The sequence below is a fragment of the Strix aluco genome, chromosome 10 (assembly GCF_031877795.1).
Source record: "Strix aluco isolate bStrAlu1 chromosome 10, bStrAlu1.hap1, whole genome shotgun sequence".
Lineage (NCBI taxonomy): Eukaryota > Metazoa > Chordata > Aves > Strigiformes > Strigidae > Strix > Strix aluco.
In genome coordinates this window covers 27,432,051-27,455,833 of record NC_133940.1, presented here as the reverse complement: position 1 = coordinate 27,455,833, position 23,783 = coordinate 27,432,051, and the positions used below count along the sequence as shown (strand labels likewise).

The window sequence follows — 23,783 nt, the reverse complement described above, 5'->3', positions numbered from 1 at the left end:
CTGCCTCTCGCCAGGGCTGGGGTCTGCCTTGCAGCTCTGCTCCTTGCAGCCCCGCTCACCGCTGCACAGTGAAAGCAGCTTCACGGCAAGCAGGGAAATCACACACACCAAACCTACAGAAAAGGGAGCCAGCAGCCAAATCCCCGAACAGGCAGGGCTGTGCTAACAGGCCAGAACTCAAGGAGGGTGGTTTCACAGAATCCCAGAATCATCTGGGTTGGAAAAGCCCTTGAAGCTCCTCCAGTCCAACCATGAACCTCACACTGACCGTTCTCAACTCCACCAGATCCCTCAGCGCTGGGTCAACCCGACTCTTCAACCCCTCCAGGGATGGGGACTCCCCCCCTGCCCTGGGCAGCCCATTCCAACGCCCAACAAGCCCTTCTGCAAAGAAATACTTCCTAAGAGCCAGTCTAATCATGTCATTTGGATGAGAATGCTATTTGAATTTTGAATCTGAGAAATTCCACATTAAAAATGGCTTTTGGACAAAGGAAAAACAAAACTGCAAATACACATCCACTTATTCTTCAGCCTTCCCAAGTTTTACATGTAACCCCTGTTGTTGTGGTACCAGATAATGCATAAAACCAGAAGGGAAGGGATTATCTGAATATGGTTAAATCTCAGAGGAGTGGCTGGTTTCACAAGGGCTCTGGAACTTTGGCAGCTAAATCCCAGGGCACTGAAGATCAAGAAAATTTCAGTCAAAATTCTAAGCATCTTATGGAAGGAAGGATGGTGTGAACCCCGTCCTGATGCAGATCCAGCAGGGCACAAACTCTGCTGAGGGAATAAATTAGCTAACATTTAGCCCCGGTGACAAATACAGAGCACCAGCTTCTCCTGTGCAGCAGCCTGTGCCCAGGGTGGACTCAGTGAAGGAAGGGACTCGGTGCCCTGAGAGCAGATGGAAGAGCGTGTGAGATGGCCATGGTGATGGGGAGCAATGGGCAGGGGGTGAGGACACAGTGCCCTAGGCATGTGGGTAGGCTCAGGCCAGGGAGGGAGGAGAGCATAAAAGCAAAAACCTCTCCTAGTTGTGACAGGAACTAATCAAACCCAAATAGAGTCCACAGCAGAGATGGGCGAAGGGACAGCAGTGGAGGGTGGTTTGAAGACTTAGCTTGGAAGGCCATCATGAGTCAACAGAAAAATAGTAAAAGAAAAGAAGTCATTGCCCTGTTGGTGTTGCTTTCCTCTGTAAAAACAATGCTTTTAAAAGTGTTTATTCCCCTCTGATAACAAAGGGAAATGTTATACAAGGATTTCCATTCTTATCTAGGGAGCTCCTAGACAGGGTGGCCTTTCCCCTGGCACGGCAAGCTGCCTCTCCAAGCTCCTCTTCCTCCTTTGGGAGTAAAAACATTTTCAGAAAAGCAGCTTTTATTCAGCATATCTTCTGTATTTATTTGTCTTGATGCTCTTTTTTCAACCTGATAGCACTGCAGAAACACCCATCTCCTCTAAAAGGACAACTGGGTCTCAGTTACTGTGTGACTTGGGCACCGGGTCTTTCCATATGATGAGCAGTTGCAAATGCCAGAAAGTCATTAGTATTGGAACAAATTCTCCACTTGTGGTGAAGTGCCCCATGGCAGCCTTGTACCAGATATTGAAATATTGGTCATGACAGGCATCCCGAGGCACTGCTGTCACTGTACCCTCAGACCTCGGAGCATGGCAGGGGCTGGGACATCTGCGTTCTCTGTACCACAACCTGTTGGCAGCAGCCAAGCAGTGTCCACGTGTCGCAGCCCGAGCCCTCCTTGAGCACTCCAAGGAAGCAAACAGAGACCATCTGTTGTTCTCTGCTGACAGCACCCCTCTGTATTTTAAATCACAGCACTGGTGATACTGTTTTCAAGGTGGCTCAGGCTCAGATGCATGCCCTGAGCTTCCCATGTCTGAAGGAAAGTTCAGTTCAAAACGCTGTAGTTTGGACTCATCCATATTTCTGAACCTCACAAGCTGCACAGCTTGTCCTGTATCAGCAACACTGTTAAGCTAAGCCCTGACCAATACCCACTGTATATGTAATTAGATATTTCCCATTACCTCCTTGCTGGTGGAAGCTATCACTGAGGAGTGTGTTTGGCCCATTAATAACTTCTCTCCAGGTGATGCAATGAAAATATGGCTGAATTCACTTTCTAGAGGACACCTGGTGACGTGCAGCATGCAGTACGCCTTCTGTCAGCCATGTTTCTTCAGCGTTAGTCTGGGCATGAATTTTGGGTTGTAAACTAGAAGCTTTGGGATTGATTTGTAACTCCAGGCTGGACTTCCAGTGGATGCCAAGTGTCTGCTATAGGCTATCGTGGTCCTGGAGAAAGAGAGAGTCGGTTGGCAGAAAGTCAGGTCCTGGTGCACCAGGAGGGGTTTGTGAGAGCTCCCTGATGAGCACTTTGGAGGTGTTTTGGGGCCATCTGCATGGAAATGGCTTCCAAGGAGATACGTGTGCTCTCAGATGGGAGCTGGGTCCTGCCCCTCTGTACGTGAGGCTTTTCAGTCAACGGAGGAGGGATCTTCTCTTGCATCAGGGAAACCTTGATATGCTCAACTCGCACTAAATTACTGCCTTTAGTTTCAAATAAAAGGAAATTGGCCAATGTGTATATTTGCATACCTGATGTTTATGTTGCTTTAGCCCAGACGCAAATAGCAGTTTGTAGACTGAAATATAATGATCCAGGGCAAAGCGGAGAGAAACAAGAAATGCTGGAGAGAGCCTGGAATCGGCAATTCCTGCACTAGGTCAAACAGTCAAATGTTAAAGAAATATCTTTTTCCTATTGTTTCTGGGTTAGGTGGACTGCAAGCAGGGGAGGATGTCAGAATCCCAAAGCACGGCAGAGAAAAAGTTGCTGTATTCTCTATAAGCTGATGTAAAATAGAGACTTGACCAGCCTAATTCCTGAACATTGAGATCGTTTGGAGAAAAAAACATACACACCCTCCACAAATGCAAAAATAACGTCCTGACACAGAAGAGGATGAAAGAATGTAATGGAAAATAAACCTCCCAAGTTTAAACCTAACAAACCGGCCTCTTCTCCATGAGGAGGGAGGATCCCAAGGTACAGACCTTCCCCAAATAAGATAGTTGCTGGCTGGATGCTGCTGCCTTCCCACATTTGCTCACAAGCTGAGCAAGACTGTTTGCTCCTTCTCAGCAGACGGTCATAACTGCTTTATTGCAGACTCTAGTGAACCAAGGCAGCAAGTTTCAGCTGGAAATATAGTCTATTTCCAAAATGAAAGGCAGGCTCCATTTTATTTTTATGTTTATGTATTGACAACACACTTAGGCCTTGATATCTGTACCAGAATCTTTCCTCTTTAATGTTCTTTTACACATAGCAACCTGCTTTTGTTAGGAAGGCAGGCATTTTTCTGGAGTGTCTGGTAGAATAAACCTTAAGTCTTTTGTGGATAGAAAATGCTTCAGAAAAAAAATGCACCCCCCTAGGGTATTAAATATGTACTTTTCTCTCCTCAGAAACCACTTTTCAATGAGAAAAACAAACAAGTTAGTACCAAAATAGCCTCCATGAGTCACAAAACAATTATCAAAACTATCAGAGGAGGGCATTACCAACACAGCTGGTAGCATATTCCCTGGAACATCCATTGTGGAGAACCTTTCAGAGCACAAACAATCAAAACCAGAACAGACAGCCTTGAACGATGCTTTGTAAAAAGCTTAATTGCAATCAGATTGACGTGATGCCAAAGTACTATCAACAATGGGCTGGTAGAGAGCAGGAGTTAAGTGGTGGTGCAACACGAATAATACCGCTTTGATTTGCATAACACTGTCCGACTGTAAGTTTGTGCAACAGAAAAGCACACGGCTTGGCAAGATTAGCTCCGTTAATATGCTTTCCTAACACAGTCCCTAGCAGAGAAGTACAGCGTGAAGGTTTGGACCTCGGTGTGCGGCACAGCCCTGCACCACGGCACGCACCTCACCGTGGAGCCGGGCATTAGTCATGCCCCAAAGAGTCTTCTTTTGGGTTAAAATACTCAAAAGGGTCATTCACTCAGAAGGCGGGGGGGGACTGCAGGCTGTACCAGCTCCCCAGTACCGCAATGGCTTGGATGCTAATGAAAATCAGAAATATTTACTTTTTCATCCATTCTAGCATATTTCTTTTATCAATAAATTCTCTGATCACAGCAATGCTGTTGTATGTTGTGATGTTGCAAGAGGTTCACGAGACAGTGAAGCTACAGAGCATGATAAATTTTACTAATTTAGCTCTCTTTCCATTCTCTGTTGGCGATACAGCCATGGAGGTTGGCGCAGTGCTGAAGGCGGGGGGAGCCTGATGGGGCTGTGAATCGTCCGGCATCGCCCTGCGGTCTGTGGCCCAGCCAAAATCCTGCAAGCCCCAAAAACTCACTGCATGGAAGGTGGGAACCAGGACATGCTGGTGGGGAGATTGCTCTCCCAAAAGGATCTAAGGGAAGCAGCTGCCCTCTAGAGGGAGCGGGACCTGAGTTAATTGAGATTTCTTATGAAAATGCAGAAAACAGGCTTCCTCCTAGGGACAGGGATAGCTGAGGCAAGTGATTCATGTTGTTGGGAGGGGCAGCACGTCCCCTCTCCCCCTTCTCCACTGCCCACCTCACATGGAAAGGACCTGCCCAGAAAGTTCGCAGCCTCCTCGTTTGCAAGAACTCTTCTAAATCTGTGTATCCAAAAATGCATCTTAAAGATGTTATTACCAATAGCGACGCTACGTTCACTAGGTATTGTGAATTGTGTATCACTGTACTGGAGGATTTCTTTCCAGTGTATGTACGCTATGGTTTTGTCTAGTTTTCTACTATTCAGCCCATGTGGGCTTTTACCACTTCCCTCGGGAGTCTCCACCGAAGCCTAATAGTCCGCATTGTTAGAAAACGTTTCCTGATATTCAGCTGCTTCTTCCTTCTATTCATGCACAGCAGAATTGCAAGCTCCTGCCTGGTTGCGCCTTCAATTGTTTTAGGTGCTCCCAGCTCCCTTCAAACTCAGATTTTTTGCCATCAGAACACAGGCTATATTCACCGGCTTCTGATGTCCTTTGGGTTTGTTTTGTTGAAACTTAATACCCCTCCACTGCTGTGCTCGGAGGTGCTGTCCTTGCTACTGCGCGGGGAAGTCGGCCAGCGCTGGCCCGCATCGTCTGTTGTTCTCTGCTTGTTTCGTTAACTGCTCTGCAGTGGCTTTTCCTGGCACCGTAGCTCTTCACCCTTCCCAATTCATCTGCTGAAACTCAAGTTTACTTCAGTAAAACACCAGCACTTACTGATGCCACGTTACGGTCTGACTACAGCCTCCACCCAGGGAAGCTGTGCTGTATGAAATACAGGTACTGCTGACATCGACACCACTCCAACTATCCCTGCTAAAAAAAACAGGCTCCATCATGCCTGGAATAGGAGCCATTGGTTGGCTATCACTAGGATTCAGAAAAAGAATAAACCAACTCTATTTCACTCACTTTTTGTTAAAACCTGCTCTGCCCCCCCGCCATGGGAAGACAAAAGCAGCCATCTCAGCTGCCCCCCGGGACACGTTCAGACATCATCCTCCACCCCGACAGGAGCAACCTCGCTGAATTCTGAAACCAGGCTCCTCATCAGCTGGTGCTGGCGGCTCACGCAGGCAGCCCAGCAGCTCTGCTGGAAAACACCTGCTCCGTTTTCCAGGGGATAAGATTTCGGCATAACTGGTGCCTCTTGTCAAAACAATGGTATACATTACTGCATGTTTATTAAAGCAGGGACTCTGAAGCATGCAGAAATGAAAAGCAGTCCCTTTGAACTGAGTAAAAAGAATCAACGAACTCAGATCCCCCATCAAATTAGGCCAGAGCGAGTTTCTGAACTCATTCTGGAGGAGAGAATAATCAGGTGCTTCTTTCTTGCCTGAAGTAACTCCTGGATGCAGTTTCTGAAGGGAGACATTACAGGCTAGATTTGGTCATGCAAAATTAAAAATTGTTCTACGTTATGAGGAAAATAACTAATGAGTGGGGAGTCTGCAAAACGAATCCCTTCTCCATTGACAAGAAAAATTAAATATTGAAACTACAGAGCCCCACTTGGAAGAACCTGATTAAATTGCTGTAAAACATTGGAAAGCAAAGCATGGAGAAGACACTGTCCAAAAGACTGACATTCTTCTAGCTTATTGGGGATGCTACATAGCAAAGAAAACCATTTTTAGGAAAAAATGCCTGGTTTGGAGGAATACTCAGGTTCAGGCACTTGGTGCCACCAGAGGTTTCCATTTGCGTGGCCTAGCAAACAGTATGGACTTTTCTTTTACTTTTTACACAATGAAACACATTTCAGCAGCTCATAATCTAATGCCTTTGCTGCGAGTTAAGTGCACTTAATAAAGGCAGGCCCTCAGGACTCACGAGAATGCAGAGTTGCTATCGATCAGAGAAACAAATCACAGGTTAATCGGTTAATCCAATCCTTACCCGGACGGACCGTATTCGTGTTTCAGCAGACTGTTCACTAGAAAACTGTCTGACTGAGAGCAGTGGGGACTTTCTGGACACTCAGTCATTTCACTGGCATCAGCAGCACTTTCCCCCACCCCTAAAAAGCTTTGATTTGACATTTAGAAAAGAAATATCCTGACATTTATTAGAAAAAGGTCCTGTTGGATTGGAAAGTAATGGAATTTTAAGTGCTGGTGAATTAACAAACCCGGGTTTTCAAACGAAGCCTTCTTAACATTGCAAGGATACCGATTCAAATGGGCACTTGCTTTGGTTGTGGGGGTTTTTTGCCATCTCTCTACAGCATTATAAATGATTAAAAAACGTCCTTCTGAATGCATATTTTTAAAAAACCCAAACAGGATGAGGCTTTGCATTTCCATTTGATTCTAAAGTGAATTTTTATGGATTTGTTATAAAACTCTTCAGAAAGGATTTCAAATGGAAGCATTGACAAACCATTAAGCATTAGTAAACACTGGAGCATTAGTGAGCTCCTGAAGGGTTCTGCTACATCTGCTCAGGAATTTTCCTTCAAAATCTTTTCCAGCAGAGACTGTAGTTTCTGTAGTGACTTTTTTTCTTTTTCCCCCCTAGGAAAATGTCAGTATTACTGATTTTTTCCTTTAGCTTTCCTGGGGAACATCTAAATGAAATACTCCATTCTAATAGAATTGAACCTGCTGGTTTAATGATCCACATGTTTCCTTTGGGGTCACCCAAATATTAACCTTATTCCACAGGAGTTGTAGTCCTAAAGCTGGTGCTTAAAAACCATGAGACCTTAGGAAGCTGTGTGCCTCATCAGATGAGCAAAGGATACAGGACATCGTATGGATGTATCGCAGACAGCCAAAATTCCTAAATATAACCAAGTTTGTAAGCTTAAGGGGTAGGTATTTGGGCAACATGGGGTTACCCACTTCCCCAGGCAGGGTCCCTAAACCCTCTGGTGCCATGAAGCCGCTCCTGGATGGTTCGTATGGACCACTGCAGCCTAACAGCAGCTTGTTTGCTGCCTCTTCTCTACGGGAGGGAAGGCTCCATGGGGCCGCAGAACATCCGATACGCACTGCCGTCCCAGGATGAACTAAAGCCATGCAATATTTAGCTACCAAATGACAAATTAAGTCTGCTGCTGTAGGAAAGCAAAGGAAGGAAGCAAGCCTTGCCAATGAATAGAGGAGGAAAGGGAAAAGCTAATGTCTCTATCATATATATTCTAGCGGCCTTTAAAATGCAATTTTGATTTGGTTTCTGCTCTTTGGCTCCTTTTGAGTGCTCATAAGTGCCCTGAAGTAAGAATCTTGGCACAATGAAGCATCAATTGACTGAAAATAGTCAGTATGTTTGACTGCAGAAGAATTAAGCATTAATCATCTGGAAATGCAATATGTGAGTCTTCTAGGCAAAATTTTTCCTTAATTCAGATATTCCTGCCTTGCTGAAATCCATGAAAATTTCATATGCCAGTCCAAAAGCCACCAGACCACTGACACAAGAGACAACCAAAACCACAACAGAAGTATCGTATCAGTAGGGTTTCTATGCATAAGCAGAAAATCTGAGTACTGCAAACAGGGGGTAAAACTTTTGCTTAAACATGTTATGCCTTCTCAGCAGCCGTGGTTTTCAATAAGATAACAGCCCAGTTTCCCTTGTTTTCCAAAATAACTAGAGATTATTGATGTACTGCCAATGTTTTAGCAAGGAGAGCTCACTAAATCCCACCCTGTCCCAAGTCTAAGATGAACACCATGGGATCAGGGTGGGGACAGAAAATGAGTTGTGCAGAGAGGAGAGATGAAGAGCCGAGGAGTCTATTCATTGTTTTTCCATTTTAAAGAAAACACTTGCCTGTAACTGTAACCAAGAAGAGAGGCAGCCACCTCCTTTTTTCATGTTTGGCAAATAAACCTATGTTAAGGGTACTTTGTTGGAAACGTTTGTACTTTATTTATTTAAAAAAATATACAGAGGACATTGATAGCAAGCATTTGGCCTGTTTAAACTGGTGTGGAGAAGGGTAAAGGCCTATGTGTATTGCTTTGGGAAATGTGCCTTGGAGGGGAGCAGGAATACATTGCTCTGGGGACATTTTCGTTGTCATTAATACCAAAACCTTTTTGTGTCCCATAGGGGAAAAGGTTGGGATTTTTTCATATGATCTCTAGAGGCTGGAGAGCAGCATCATGGGTCAACCCTGAGATTCTACTTTTCCAGCTTCTAGTTTTGGCTATAGCTAGCAGAAAAAGATGCTCCTTTTTAAAGAAAAAAAAGTGACAGGTGACAGAATAACCTGCTCACTAGAGATGCTTTTGAATTCAGTGGCAACCATGGATGCATACGAATTTGAAACCACTATGATGGTATAGAAAGATGGACTCCATAAGAGAAAAAAATACCATCCCCAGTCTCCTGTTAGGTTAGAGGTAACATTACAAGGAGGAGTTCCTGAGAGCTCTTGAAGTTCACAATAGCTGAAGACTTTTGTTAAGAGTATTTAATTAAACCAATAATTTATCTAGCAATAAAGCAAACACCCCAGATAAGTGCAGCTGCCTGCTTAAACTCCAACCTCATCAAAGTTGGCACAATTGCCACATTCTGGCTAAATACTGTTAAGAAGCACAGAAGTTTTGTTTTGTTTCAAGATTTATTCTGTATTTAATCTTCAAGGAGTAATCAGTCTCCTCTCTAATGGGTTTGCCCAGCGACTGACAGTTTTGAAGGCTGAGAGTAAGATGTTAATCTGCAAAGGGTTTCAGCGTGCTCATTCTAATCTGTATCAGTACACCCAGCTTCAAACCCATCCAAACCCCACTGCTTTCCCTAAAATGGGTGATTTCAAACGCAGAGGTGTTGTTTAATCGGTCCCCACTGAGAGCACTCACACTCGCATAAGAATGGACCCCAGGGGGTGAAAAGCAGTTGCATTATACCCGAGGGCTCAGGATTTCCATGTGGCCAGCCTGAAAATGCCCACAAGCCATGAGTCGCCAAAGCTGATTTCTCTATGCAATTTTACTGGTGATACTGGTGGATTTTGCATCCTGAGCCTTCTGCCAGCCCCCGTACTCACCCCCACATTTGTACACAAGTGACGGTTTGAGCATCCCTTCACAATTTACCCAGATCGTCTGTCATCTTTACCAGCTAAAGCGGGGAAAATGGACCTTTGACCATTAGGAGCAGGAAACATCTGCACCTTCCCCACTTTCAATCCAAACCCACGCTCGTGTTTTCATATGTTTTATTAAACCGTGAGCCCTCAGAGGATGAGGTTTTGCAGACTGGAGTTAGGCTGTTATATGAGCTATTCAGGATGTTATTTGCATCGACTGGATAAAAGCCTGTGGCAGCTGAGCGTGCTGCAGAAGCGGGAGACTGACCGCCTGCATCAGCCACCAGCCCAAGGAATAACATTAGTTCCAGCTTCACAATGAGTTGTTTACTGGCCTTGGCTGCCTGTGGGAACAGCCAAGAAGAGCGGAGGAAAAGGAGAGACAAACACAATGCGACTGAGACACGTTAGGTGGGAGGCTGGGCTTTAAAAGCAGACTCGGAATTTCAAACCTATGGAACTGGAGAGGGCTGAAAAAGAAATAAAAGGGCACCGGCTGCTCCACAGCATAAACAAGCTGAGGCAAATAGCCATCCGCTTCGTTACTCCTGCTCCGGAAGATCCTCCTCCCTAGCTGAAGGGCTGATATTAAAGGTAAGAGATAAAAATAAAAAGCTTTTAGCTGGTGGCTCTGCTGGAAGGCGAATTCACTGAAAGGCAGCAGCAGCTCTCAGGGTGAGCTACACAGGCAAAAGCAGTCATGCTTCCCTGGAGGATTTGTAATTATGTCCCTACAGATTTGCAAGCCTACAGGTTTTCCAGCAGAAACCCAGGGCTTTCAGAGCAAACTGCTGGGGGACACGAGCTCAGACTGGTCTAGTCCGCTCCTTTGAGAAGATTTAAAAAAAAAAACCCAAACCACCCCCAACCTGAAAACAACCCCTTTCTAAATCTGTTTAGAAAGATATTTTATTTTTATGGCCAGCTTTGCTTTACAGCTTCCTAGCCTTACCCAACGCTTTCCCCATTCCCAGCTCCCCCCTCTCCTCCTTACTTTTTTAATTGGAGGGAAAAATAATTACAGCCGTGCAAAGGAAAATCCGAGATTTAAAGAGCTTTTCCCCTGCTCATTACCATCCGCGGCGCGGAGGCGCGGGCACGCTCTCGCAGGCTGTGTCCGCCAGCGAATTGCTGAGGAAATCCGCGTTGCCCATTGTCGGGCTGTCCTGAAACTGCTAAATCTGAGCTGGTGGCTGCCTGGGCTGGGCGATGCTCTGGAAGGGAATACAGCCCTGCGAGAGGGACCTAGCAGAGACCCGGCCGCGGGGCGGGCTCAGGCACTAATAATACAGCCCTGCCCAATGGAAAGCGTTTCCCATCGAGACCCCCAAGAGTTCCCCCTGCCCACAGACCCTGCCCAGACATTGGGCCCATTCTTGTGTCCCCTTTCCCAAGACATGATGGCTGCAGCGTTCAGCAGTTTTGTTTCCTCTCCGAACAAAGGAAGGCAGACAACTGCCAGTCGCTTTAGATTTTAAAGATGAACGGGTGAACTTTTAGAAAGTCGAGCACGCCGATCTTCCGCGTGGGACTAACTCGACTGGCGTTCCACGCACACAAAAAGGATAAATGTGGGCTGTCAGGGAGGAATCGGGCTGAAATCTGCCGAGTCGCGGGCATGATCTCAGCCCTGGCTGCTCTGCCGTGGTAAGTTTCTATTTCCTCACTTTCTAACTCAGCAGAAAAGCATCCAGATTTAATGTCAGCTCTGAAAAAAGGATTGTAGTGTTTTCTGAAGTCTGAAGGCTCAGACAAATCGGTGGCATACAGCTAGCCAGCGAGATGAACTCGAGTTGTACACTTCAGTGGAGATTAGCAATGTTTTTTCTATACAGATCTCATTCCTCTTACTTGAGCTATGCTATGGTTGGGATGGGAGAGGCGAATGTTTCTGTTTAAAGTGAGAAAGATGATCTCCAAGTTTTTGGAAAGCAATCACTGTGTGAGCTACTCCTGCAAACTGTTGCAGTGGAAATGGTTATAACTCACATTGTAATGCTCATTGTGTCACTGCAGATGACAAGTTAAGGACTTTTCTATCCCTGTTGTTTGTTTCAGGTTTGTGAAAAATATCCCTTGATTAAGGCTTTTTTTTTTTTCTTCCTTACTTTAAGTCAGTATATCATAAAGACACTTAAAAATAAGCTTAAAAAAGGGTTGTATATAAACGTGGCATAAACTTAGACTTTCAGCTTACAGTGCTACATGCTTTCAGCTTTGTGTAATGTGAGATCTGGTTCCTACAAGTGATATTAAAAATTAGAAAATAAGTTATATATTTTATACTGCAAAACTTTAAAATTTTATTTATCACTTCGGCTTTCATTTATGGCTAAAATCTACTCCTTTTAAGCTCAGTGGCAAAGTTCCATGAGAAAAATTCAAATACAGCTTTAAGCAGATAGAAAAACTGGTGTCAGAAGTAAAATGAATGATGAACAACATACTTAAACTAAAGATGCAGCTGTTTGGAAGAAATAGGATTTAATACAATGTAAGCCCACTGCAGAAGAATTTGCAAGAAAAGTTTGGGTTTTTTAATGACACTCCTTAATCTTTGTTTGAGAGGACACAATTGTGTGTTTTTGTATTACTGCTCTATATGCACAGAACAGTAAAACCCAGAGGATGGGAAGTGCAAAGTTCACAGGTCGGTGATAAGGATATTCCCCCCTCATAGCACTTTTCCATCTTCTTTCCCTTACTAATGTTCTGAAAGCTAAAATAAAACAGGCAGGAAACTAACCCTGGTACTTTAGGGGGTTCAAAGCCTCTGAATTTTAAAAGAAAGTCCTGAAAAACATGGGAGGGAGGAAGGGAGTGGGAGGCTGAGCATACATTTCACTTTAATCCTTTGAGACTAAAAATGAGACTCCTCCTTAACTGGGGTTAGGTCAATTGATAAAAATCAGTGTCTTTCAAATTCTGGAGTTAGGAGCTCAGCTCATACACAGACAAACAGAACCAAGGCCTGAAGCAACTACCCATTCGCTTTCATTCAGAGTATTGTAATGAGACAAAAAAAAAAAAAACAAACGTGAAAACCTGCACCTCCCATTTTTCTGAGAAGCAGCAATTGAAACATTGTCTGTGCCTGAGCACTGAGCTTGTGCCAGCGGGAGGATGCACTCCCAGCTGTAAGATGGTTGCCCTCCTCCAGCCTCTGACCTCGTGGCTTGAGCACCAGAGCAGGAATTGAGGCAGTTTTACCCAAACTTTAGGCCAGATCCTGACAAAAGGGTGCATTGTAGGAGGGTATGTTACTTCTGGAACAGAGGGCGAGAAGACAGCTTCCTGGGGAGAGCAGTACCTGGGAAAACAATTTGGGATTCTGTTATCGTGGTGCTGCCTTGGCACTTACAGCCGTATGTATTTATGCCAACATTTTGATGCATCTGTGCAGGCTGCAGCAAATGGGTTAAAGCATATTTGAGTATCAGGGCTCTATTTACTGATGTCTGAGTGTTGCTGGCCAGGTGTACACGGATGACGTGGTGGTCCCAGCCTGATGTGCTCCAGGATCACAAATGAGACTCCGGTGAGCCGTCCCGTTCATGGGCTGAGGTGGGTGAGGATGGCTCCTGGAGCACACATCCAGCCTCAACAGGTCTTTCCAGGTCAAGCGTGCGTGCAGAGACTCACTCTGCTCCTTTACACGTTGCTCCTCCTCCGTAAATAAGGATCTGATTTAGTCTCAGGGAAGGGAAGCCACCACCTTTCACAAAAGGCAAATTCTCTCCTTGAAAAGAGGAGCTCTTTATTCATGAGAACAGACAGTGGCTCTGCAAGACTTCCTCTAATGCACCATCTTCTCAGTTCAGTCCCATAAAAGGGGGTAAAGATCCACGCCACTGCGGAGCCAAACTAGCCTTAGCTGACCCCAGCTGCAAGGAAAGTTTTCTGAATTATTTGTAATGGTTTGGTTTTGTAGAAAAAAAGAGTCTCTTTATCTTGGCAAGTGAAATTGAGGGACACTCATCAGTCCCTAAGCCCTGAGACAAAGGTGCGTGCTAGCAACAGAGGAGATTGCTTTCTCTGTACATAACATGATCTCATAACATTTTGAGTACCTATTATGCCTGTAAACAGCCACAATAGAAGCTCTTCTTCTCATCTAATAATACCCCCATTTTAATTTCTTGAACCTGCAGATAATGCACCATCTTCCGCCCTAGCACACATTTGCTTTTACATGGTAAATGGAAATTACCATATTTAGCAGTAAAAGCATGATTTCTAAGAAACTTCACTACAGAAATATTGCTCACTGGCTGAGATTTGCTATTTTTGCATTGGGAAGTAATTTCTCATTTATTTTAACACATTAGTGCTAATTTATCCTCTCTGTAGCTTTTATTGAAAAACACCGTAGCTGTGTGCTGTGCTTCCTCACGCATCCTTTCATCATACACCACTGAATATTTTTCAAGACCTTAATGTTCTTCCTCAGAGGGGAGGTGAGGGAGATGACATGGAAACCCCAAGTCATGCCTCCAAATTTCTTGCTGGGAAACGTGCAGCCCGGAGAACAGGAAGCCCAGCAGCCCCGGCATCTCCAGCGCTCAGAGGCCAGGCCATGGGAGCAGACGAAGCTATGGCTGACGATACCAACCCAGTCCAGACTGCTGTCAAAAGAGCTCTCAGACCTTCCCCTTTTCCGCCCAGAATAAAGCAATTTGAGAAAACAAAGTGCTGTTTTATCAACTCCTTCCAGCAAATAAATGCAGGGCACAGATCCTTCAAGGTCCTGAGCACTGGTGCAGAGTAGGGATTGCCTTCTGCCCCACTGACAGACTGCTCAGCACCCACGAGGAAACCAGCCTTGCACCCAGTTTAGCTTGCAAAAGTTTATGCTGTGGTGCTGGTGGCTGGATGGAAGCTTGTTGGTGCTAATGTATGCAAGGGGAAAAAAAAACAACCACCAGCCTATAATTTTTGGATAAATGGAGGTGAAAGTTCAGCTTTCACCCTTCAGCAAAAGGGACTGCAGAGGAACCAGCCCAGAGCCACAGCCCTGGGCGAGAGCGGTCAAATGAGGCTCGGGTGAAAGGAGGGCTTCATGCGGCTGCAGCACCTCGCGAGGAGCCGAGTCAAGGCAACAAGGAGCCAAAAAGTCAAGCAATCACCAAGGAACGACTGGAAATTGTGTCAGAGAAAGCAAAGAAAGGAAGCTTTTTGGGCAGGACGCTGACTGGAAAGCATTTTGGAACTGTAAGCAAATAAACTGAGTCCTGTTGTTGGATTCCCCAGTGGTTCAGGGAAACAGGACTCTCTTATTTTTTACTTTTTTTTTTTTTCTTAACCATGCTTTGTAAATAAACAGGGCTACATCAAAGACACAGCTACCTCCATCACCAAGTTCTACTTCTGAGTGAAAACAACCTATAAATCTTCAAGTATTGGGTCAAACAGCATAACCCTGCTGTTCATCAGTTATTTCTTTGCATCTGAATCTTCTCTTATTGGGATTTCTATCGAATCTAGCAATGCTATTATAGAGCGATCTCCCCTTAGTGAGAGAGACTTGAGAGTCAAAAAAAGCAGTATTCCTACAGTCCTCCATCATCAGACTGAGGTTCAAGGGCAAGCAAAAAAGTCCCTCTTACAAGAGTAAAATAATGCAAACATTGCTGGGAAGTCTGGGGTGAATTCTCTAATTTCTGGGCTGTGGACCAGACCCTCTGAAAGTAGTAGTGGACAGGGAAGGCCAAGGCACATCAAGGGTTAAAGGGGTGATGTAAATGGAGAGAGACATTCTCAGTGAAAACAAAAAGAGAGTCATGCCCTGAGGATCAGTGTCTGAATATGGGGTAAGTCAGTTCACTATTCTCTTCAGAAGGAAACATTTTAATTAGCTCAATACAAAACAGATACAGCACAGAGAAGTCACCATGAGCAGGAAATGCTTTGTAAGTCTCAGAGGACAGTTAGGAGACAACGGCGGTGCTGACCAATTAAAAAAAAAAAAGGGGGGGGGGGGAGAAAAGGAGAGCCTTTAGGATTAGGTCCGATAGGCTCAGGTTTCCACTTCCCTGCTCCATCTCGGAGAAGAATTAAATTGGGGTCCTGCTGCAATTCATCCGCTGACTTCCAGGCAACAGAAAGTACCTGTTGAACTTGGAGGGTCTGGGAGGTTCCCGGAGAGCCAAAGCCACCCCAGGCAGGGAGGAAAGGAGGGGCCGGTGCGCTCCCACCTAGTCCCACCGGGTCCCTGGGATCACTCTTGGTGGCTGAGAGAAGGGAAACGCCTCACGGGCTCCTGTGTTTTGGTTTTCTTCTATCAAAAAGGATTTGAAAAGCAGACAGCGAAGCCTGACTGACTGAAATGGTCACAAGTAACTCATGATTTCACCTTCCTACCAGGTGCAGGAGACATTATTACACCCATGGCAAATACTGAGGAATGAAAGTACCGATGGTATTGAAGACCCTTGCACAATAAGTGTCAAAGCCATGAATAAGAGCCTTCCTGCCTTGTCTTTTATGCTAATCATCAGAAAACGTCCCCCTTTTGCCCAGCATACCGGCTAGGCATTCACTCTGATAAAACGCAGGGAAGAATGGCTCTTTGAAGCTACAGAAACCTTTGCTGGACTTCAAAGTCATACTTTTGTCTACTTCTTTCCTACTGTTCTCAAATACATCACTTCGGATTAGTAAATGAAAGAGATTAAAGCATTTCTACTTGCCATCGCTTCATATAGTCAATAGTGCTTTGTTTACAGGCAGCTGCTTTGTTTCCCACTGTCTAATCCCACCCTTTCTCCTGCTCCTCCCGTACCGCGGAAGAAACGTAGGCGAAGGTCACCGTGAAACTGCAGGAAGCTCTGGGGAGGATGGAGAACTCACAGCAAGCTGGTCGGTCTAAAAGCCAACCCCAGACTTGATGTCCCAAGCCATTTCCCATCCCCAGCCACTTCCCTGCAGCAGCAGCTGCCGGGTCCAGTAACGCTTGCTGTTGCTGGTACAGTTTTCCGTGAGCCCACACTGCTGGCACCGGGAAAACGGAGCCAGCATCACCGTGCACCACAGCTACTGCCCCGTCAGCCTCAAAAAGGGAAAAGCCAGCAACCACATTCTCCCAGACTAGAGGTTTGTTCTTGTAACTACTTTCAGTTAATGCTCTCCAAGTTCTTTGCACCCAAAAATAACTAGTGAAATGTTATTGAAAAGAGAAAGTATTAGTAAGTGGAGATCCCGTTGCAGGCACTGAGGTATTGCAGGAGTGGCAAAGCAGTGGGGAACTCGACGGTGAGATGGTTTTGTTGTGTTTTGCATCGCTGCTTTGCTTTCTTTGAATTCACATTTTGTGGTTTTCAGGTCAGTGTTTGTAAGCCTTTAGAATCATCATCTAGGTTGGAAAAGACCTTGAAGATCATCTAGTCCAAATGAGAAATGATAGTTTGTTAGGGTTACTATTGCTAATCAGCGCTGCCATAGAATGGTCAGAAATGTTTACTTTTTCAGGTAGAAAAGGTTTCTTGTTTATCTATTAGGTCCATATTCAAACAGTATATCTCACCTTTCCAATAGTACTCATACCAGTCCGGAAGAGTCCAAGTCCTATAGCCTTATGCAGAATTATCATCTATGCAAAAATCTTTCAAAAAACCAAACTGCTCCCCCCCCCCCCCCAAACCAAGCAAAACTTTTTTTGAGCCTTCTACATAGTTAAAGTGGCGTGAAGGAGGGAAATAAAACCTAAGAAATTGAAGAAATAAGAGTTTGTGGTTGCAAAGCCGTAACCCTGGGCTCAGTGGTAGGAGTGAGTTACACATCATACGATCATTGCACCAACTGGGTGAGTAACAGGGAAGTGAAAAACCCTCTAATGAATGTAATTCTTGTCAGAAGAAGGCATAAAGCACATGCTGTGCCCAAGGAAAATACTTATTCATTTCCAAGGTCAGGGTCTGAGACCATATCAAAACACAACAAGTGCTGCCATAACCTGCAGAGACATTTCTGGACAAAACCCAGAGAAAACCCCCCAAAAAGCCAGGACGCCCACCTTTTGATCTGTCAGTTTTTGGTTTCTGTACCTAAACCCCCTTTGTTTCACAGGAATTAAAGATAACCTGAGCACACATAATGATAATCTAGAAAGAGATCTTTCAGATTTGAACGGTTATCACTTTTGGTCTGTATCAGAGCTCACACGAAAAGGTTTTGCAGCGTTTAGTTATTTAAATGAACGCACAGAGGATGTCCTACATATTCAGACTGATAAAATTACATTCATCTTACATCTCATATAAGAAGAAAATGTGAAGATGCAAAAATGTCAGTCCCAAACTTCACACTGTTTTTTCTGACCTCAGTTGGAGGGACTTGTGGAGAATGGGACATGCATGAGGCAGAAAGAACGGGCTTAAGGGAATCACAGAGTATGATTTTAAAGTGTGCTTTTTACCTGCAGTAATTTTCTGTACTAACAAATGGTTGATCTGAATTAAGCTGCAAGCTGGCTATTGTGAAGATTTCTTGGGGTGCCAGAAGGAGGAAATAAAAGAATTGTAAACAGGATACTCGTGCACTGTAGGAAGTAATACGCAGTTTTCCTTTATTTTCAGTACTTGGAAGACGGGGGATGTCGCTACAATAAAAGGCAAATGGGAGCAAACCCTGTCAGCTACTCTGCTGAACTCCATAACTCTGAGAATAACAGGGTTACGTGAGTAAGCGACAGCTGCTGGAGGTTGGCTTGTACCTTCCCCACTACAAGAGAGAATATTCTCACTATTACCACCTTAAACAGGCTGTTGTGGTACCACTTCTGACACAGCAAGATACCTTCCTCCCCTCATGTACTGCCCCCCATTTTAGAGTTAGGTTCTGGCCTGCCTGAAATGCAGAACAGTAAAGCAATTTTCTTTATATTCACTTAAACTCAGCATTTTAAAATGTATTGCTAGATTTTTTTCCCCCCCCAGCAAGGCAATAGCAGTGGTGAATGTGGTGTGCATGAAGAGCATCCTACTGCTTTAATCCTTAGTGAAAAGGAAGGAAAGTGACTTTTACGTTCAGAAAACTAAATCTGTAGACTCATGCTGCAGAATTTAAAGCACATGGCAGAGTTTCAAAGCAGCTTGGCAGCCTGTTTAAACACCTCAGTGTTAGATAGGTAAACAACACAGGCCGATATTTTAAAGACCATAACTTAGCTAGACAATTGCTGGCAGGCAATTCCTATAGACTTATACACCAGAAAAACTGGTATTTGACCTTGTGGCTGTCTACGACAGAGGAGGGAAAAAAAGAATCAAGTGATGGAGCATCTTTTCTTCTGTGTAATGAGTATCTGGGTCAGGCTGCTGGCAACGACCACTTATGTCAGTAGTAAAGGTAAGCATTTCAAAGCCGCCTTTCAAACCTGCTGCGTCAGGCTGTGTTTTGAGGAACAGCCAAAATCCTGGACTGTGTGCACAGATTGGCAAGTGGGGTTTCCAGCGACCTCCCAGGCCCATGGCTATGTAAGGTTTTGAAGGACACCCAATCCCCCTCAAACCTCCCCAGTTCGGACCCAGACACGAAGCCTGGGCCAGGAGAGTCTGGCACACCTGGTTTTTACACGCAGCAGAAGAAAAGGGTCTACTTATGGAGGTTAAATTTCAGTATAAACAAAATTTGCTGCTGATGGAGATAGCATGCAGTCTCTTTCTTTACTGAAAGAGAGTTACAAGCCAAGAATTTAATGTATTAGGCTGAGGGTTAAGCTAAGAGGCACAGCTATTCCTGTTGGAGCTCATGTGTGCTTTTGAATCCAACTAAGTTCTTACTTAAAGGTGCTTCAACTTGTAGGTGAGACCTTCACTTATTCAGATTACCATGTATTCAAAGAAAGTGCACCTTTGAGATTTTACTACTATCCCTTTCATATGTTTGAGTGTTTGGTATCTTTTTTAGGTCATTTCACATAAAGTTCATTTAGCCATGAATTGAACAGGAAAAACACGGAGATGAGTGCAGAAGCACAAAGGGGTGCAAGGAACATTTTGCTCCCCTACACAGCCCGTTCCCTACTCAGCTGTCTGCCCCCAAAGCCCTGTACAATTTGCATAATGAAGTGCTGCAGAGAGCGCCCCAGCATGGGATGGGTCTCCTCTCTCATTGCCACACAATCAACAGCAATCAGATAAGGGTGTATCTACTTCTGGTTTGAACATTTGCTAATTCAGGATATCATCACAAATGTGTAACTCAAAGTGCAACTAAAACGAAAGAAGAGTTTACTAAATTGGGTGAAGAGCACGTACCAAAGCTGCCTGCAAAAATCACAGGGAATTGCGGTAGTTCAAGGCGCACACACACAGTAACCAGCCAGGAGAGCACACTGTGAGAGACGACTTGTAACTCCCCAAAAGAGCCCCCAGCACCACTTCACTGCCCCAACCTGCAGAGAGCATGAACCCTCCCCAACAGGAGGGACCTCATAGTTCCAAGTCATCTTTTTGGATGTCAAAAGGTTCAAGTCATTTGAAAGTCATCTTTCCGAGAAGGGAGATCAGGAGATCCTCCCTTCCTGCTTTACATCCAACTAATCTGTAAGGTGCAAAGGCAAGGTGCTGCGTGTTCTCTGGGTCACAGGCCGGTTTTTGTAAAGCCTGCAGTTGTCTCGGCGCTCCCAGGTGAGGGCAGAATTTGCACCTTCTATCTGGCAAAGCTGTGGTTATTCCATATTTCTCAACACTTGACATTTTACCAGCTGGCTCGCTGATGGTCTGCGTGCAAGAACAACTGTCAGCATGAGCTTTTCCAGTAGGAAAACATATGGAAAACATTTGATTTTGATCAGTTTGCATCCCAAATTGTCCTGATTCCATGCTTTCTTCCCCAGTTTATTTGTTTATATGTTGCCATTTCAACCTTTAACACAGTTACATGTTTGCTATTGAAACTACTTCGTCAGAGGATCACTTTCTGGAGAGGAACCTACTCTTCACAAGGGTTTCACCTCTCTAAACTACTCCATAGCTGTAGTTACTAAGATGTTTCTAGATTACAGGAAGACTACGAACTTTGTTTTATATTTGGTTTGCTGTGGTTTACAAGGCAAAGGTCTTTCCCTTAGTTATCCAACTTTGCTCCACATTTCCAAGATGTACCGACTGCTGTGCCCACATTGCAATTCACAAACCCTCCTTGCTCCAATGAGGGCAACTTTCCAACTCCTTATCCTCACAGGCCTTAAAAACAATACTTCAAGTAGCAATAAGAGAATATCAAGACAGTTCAGAAAGCAATTCTTTCCAAGAAACAGCAAGCTTACTTCAACGCTACACTTCTCTAAATCTTGCTGAATTGGGACAGAGACTTACAAGAGTGTAGTTTATGAGATTTCCCAAATTTCAGGTTGTCAACCTTGACAAAGAGTAGAAATGAAATGAAGCTGTCGGTACAGCTTAAAGGAGCCCTTTTTGGAAAGCATTTTACATTTGCAGAAAGAGTCCTTTTAAAAGTAATACTATTTTTGCAGAAATTTTTAAGGAAAAAAAGCGCAACACTTTCCAGAAGTGGCAAGCATAACTTTGGAAAGTATTTTTGAAAAACATTTCTGAAATATAGCATTTCAGTTCTTCACTTTGAAAAACATGCGTAAGGATGCTCCTATATTCAAGTAGAAAAAGGCAAAGCAGTATTTTAACATAAGTTTGGGTTTAACACTGTTGCATCAAAAAAAAGTTGAAAACCCACAGAACTTTCATTTTTGCACAGTTAAAAGCAAACACTAAAACTTTCAGCTTCTTTCTCCTCTTGTTACAAGTTTAGGTGAACATTTCAGACTGTTTGATTCTATACCTGGGCGATATCCTGGGTCCATCATTTAATTTCTTTCCAAACACACTGGGCCAATTCCATCTCAAATTTTAAAGAAAAACCTTTCCAAGTGGAAAGTTGGAATTAGCGATCACTCTCCTTCCAATAGGAGGACGAGGAAGCAACAGGGGAAGGAAAGGAAAGGCTGAGTACAGTAACTGCTGTGTTCAACTTTGAAAAATCCCAATAATAGTGGAATTTATAAAGACTACCTTGAAAACTAATTACTGGTCTTGTTTTCACTTCCATTCACTAGGAGAGGAAAGAGTACATGTTCTCTTGCACAGCCACTTTAGGTGATAGCAGGTTGTAAGACTGATGGCATCTATTTCTCTTTCCTTCAGGATGAAAGGACTCGTGACGGAGAGGTGGTAGCAAGGCGTCAAGCGACCTTCCTGGAATGTGTTTCTTCAGGAAGAGAAGAGATCACTGCCTTATTTTATGGATGTCACTGAAGTAGACTTTGAAGCACTTTGGAAGCACATCACAAACTTGGCATGGGAAACCACAGCAACAACCATACCTGTTTGACAGATGATTCTTTTAAGTACAACTTGTATGGAGCTGTGTACAGTGTGGTCTTCATCCTTGGTTTGATTACTAACTGTGCCTCCCTCTTTGTTTTCTGCTTTCGGATGAAAATGAGAAGCGAAACAGCCATTTTCATGACCAACCTGGCTGTTTCAGATTTGCTTTTTGTGTTCACTTTGCCTTTTAAAATTTTTTATAATTTCAACAGGCATTGGCCTTTTGGAGATAGCCTGTGCAAGATTTCTGGTACAGCATTTCTCACTAACATCTACGGGAGCATGCTGTTCCTCACCTGCATTAGCGTTGACCGTTTCCTTGCTATTGTCTATCCGTTCCGATCTCGCACCATTAGGACCAGGAGAAATTCTGCCATAGTCTGTGCTGGTGTTTGGATACTGGTCCTCAGCGGTGGAATTTCAGCTTCATTATTCTCTACAACCAACATTTCCAACACCAGCACAACCTGTTTTGAAGGTTTTTCTAAACGTATCTGGAAAACCTATCTGTCTAAGATCACTATATTTATTGAAGTGGTAGGATTCATAATTCCTTTGCTACTCAACCTTACATGCTCTTCTTTAGTTCTCAGGACTCTCCGGAAACCTGCCACTTTGTCTCAGATTGGGACAAACAAAGAGAAAGTATTGAAAATGATCATTGTGCATGTGGCCATTTTTGTCGTGTGCTTTGTGCCCTACAATTCCATACTCTTCTTGTATGCTCTTGTGCGGTCCCAGGCAATAGCAAATTGCTCCTTGGAGAGGTTTGCGAGGACAATGTACCCAATCACGTTGTGCATTGCAACAATGAACTGCTGCTTTGACCCGTTCATCTATTACTTTACATCAGAATCCTTCCAGAAGTCTTTCAACATAAAACCCCAGATAAAAATGGATTCTCTTTTCAAGACTGAGACACCTCTAACAAAGACTGCGCTACCAGCACCACAGGATGAAATAAGTGACCAGGCTATTACAAATGGAGGAGACCCAACATCTGAATCGCATTTCTAGTGAGATGTTTACACATGGAGTTATCCCCCATTAACTTTTGATTAACACCATGCGTGAAATAATTTCAGAATATGTGGGTTCACACATGGTGTTAATGAAGAAAACGTGCTGGGTGATAACTACACAGGTAGACAAATCCTTACACTGGGATGGTCCTATCAGATGCAACAGGTGAACATGAAATGTAAAAATCCCGGTGGATCTCCCTTTGGAGATTATGGATAGGTAACAACGTACACGCCAACTAAGGAGGGAACAGGACAGCTTCTTTAATCAGAAGATGCCAACATTTGGCATTTTTTTTCCCCCAGCAGTTGACATGGGACTAGTTGGAAAATAGAAAATTTAATTTTCTTAGAGATACCTGCCAATATTTCATGCCTTCTGGAGATGCATCTTCATATGTTAACTCAATAACTTCACACTATGTATGTTTGCTTAAAAAGGCGTAATAAAAGCTTTTGGCTTTTCCTTATTTCACTGCAAGAATATACATCCTGGTTTTACAAGGTACAGGCATGCTGAATTTATTGTATGGAGAGGTTTGAAGTGTAAACAATTGTTTTAAAAGTAGGCAGAACAGTTGCTTGGTGATAGAAGAGAAAAAATAATAAGAGTAATTAATAATGCAGCTTTGAAATAAGAAGTTTCATCTTTGTCAGATTAAGCTGCCTTTTAATTTATTTTCAATGCCACCTCTAGGGAGACGTAAAGAGCTCATTACTGCTCTGTTGCACCTGGGCTTTTATGTCCCAGGATATTATATGTAAGTATTTCTGGTAAGGGCTA

At 44.0% G+C, this 23,783-nt stretch overlaps 1 protein-coding gene across 3 annotated transcripts in view; it reads left to right on the top strand.

The window, feature by feature from the left end:
• LPAR4 (lysophosphatidic acid receptor 4) overlaps positions 1-23,474 on the top strand; it is a 32,980-nt gene extending 9,506 nt beyond the window's left edge. The window contains exons 1-2 of one of the 3 annotated variants that reach the window (XM_074834836.1): positions 9,887-10,227; positions 21,795-23,474. In XM_074834836.1, the coding sequence (XP_074690937.1) occupies positions 21,948-22,994 (1,047 nt within the window). In that variant the 5' untranslated portion in view covers positions 9,887-10,227; positions 21,795-21,947 and the 3' untranslated portion in view covers positions 22,995-23,474. Of the gene's footprint in view, positions 1-9,886; positions 10,228-10,722; positions 11,281-21,794 lie in introns of those variants that run through there. The other 2 variants (XM_074834835.1, XM_074834837.1) reach the window with 2 other exon arrangements.
• Positions 23,475-23,783: the final 309 nt, after the last annotated feature.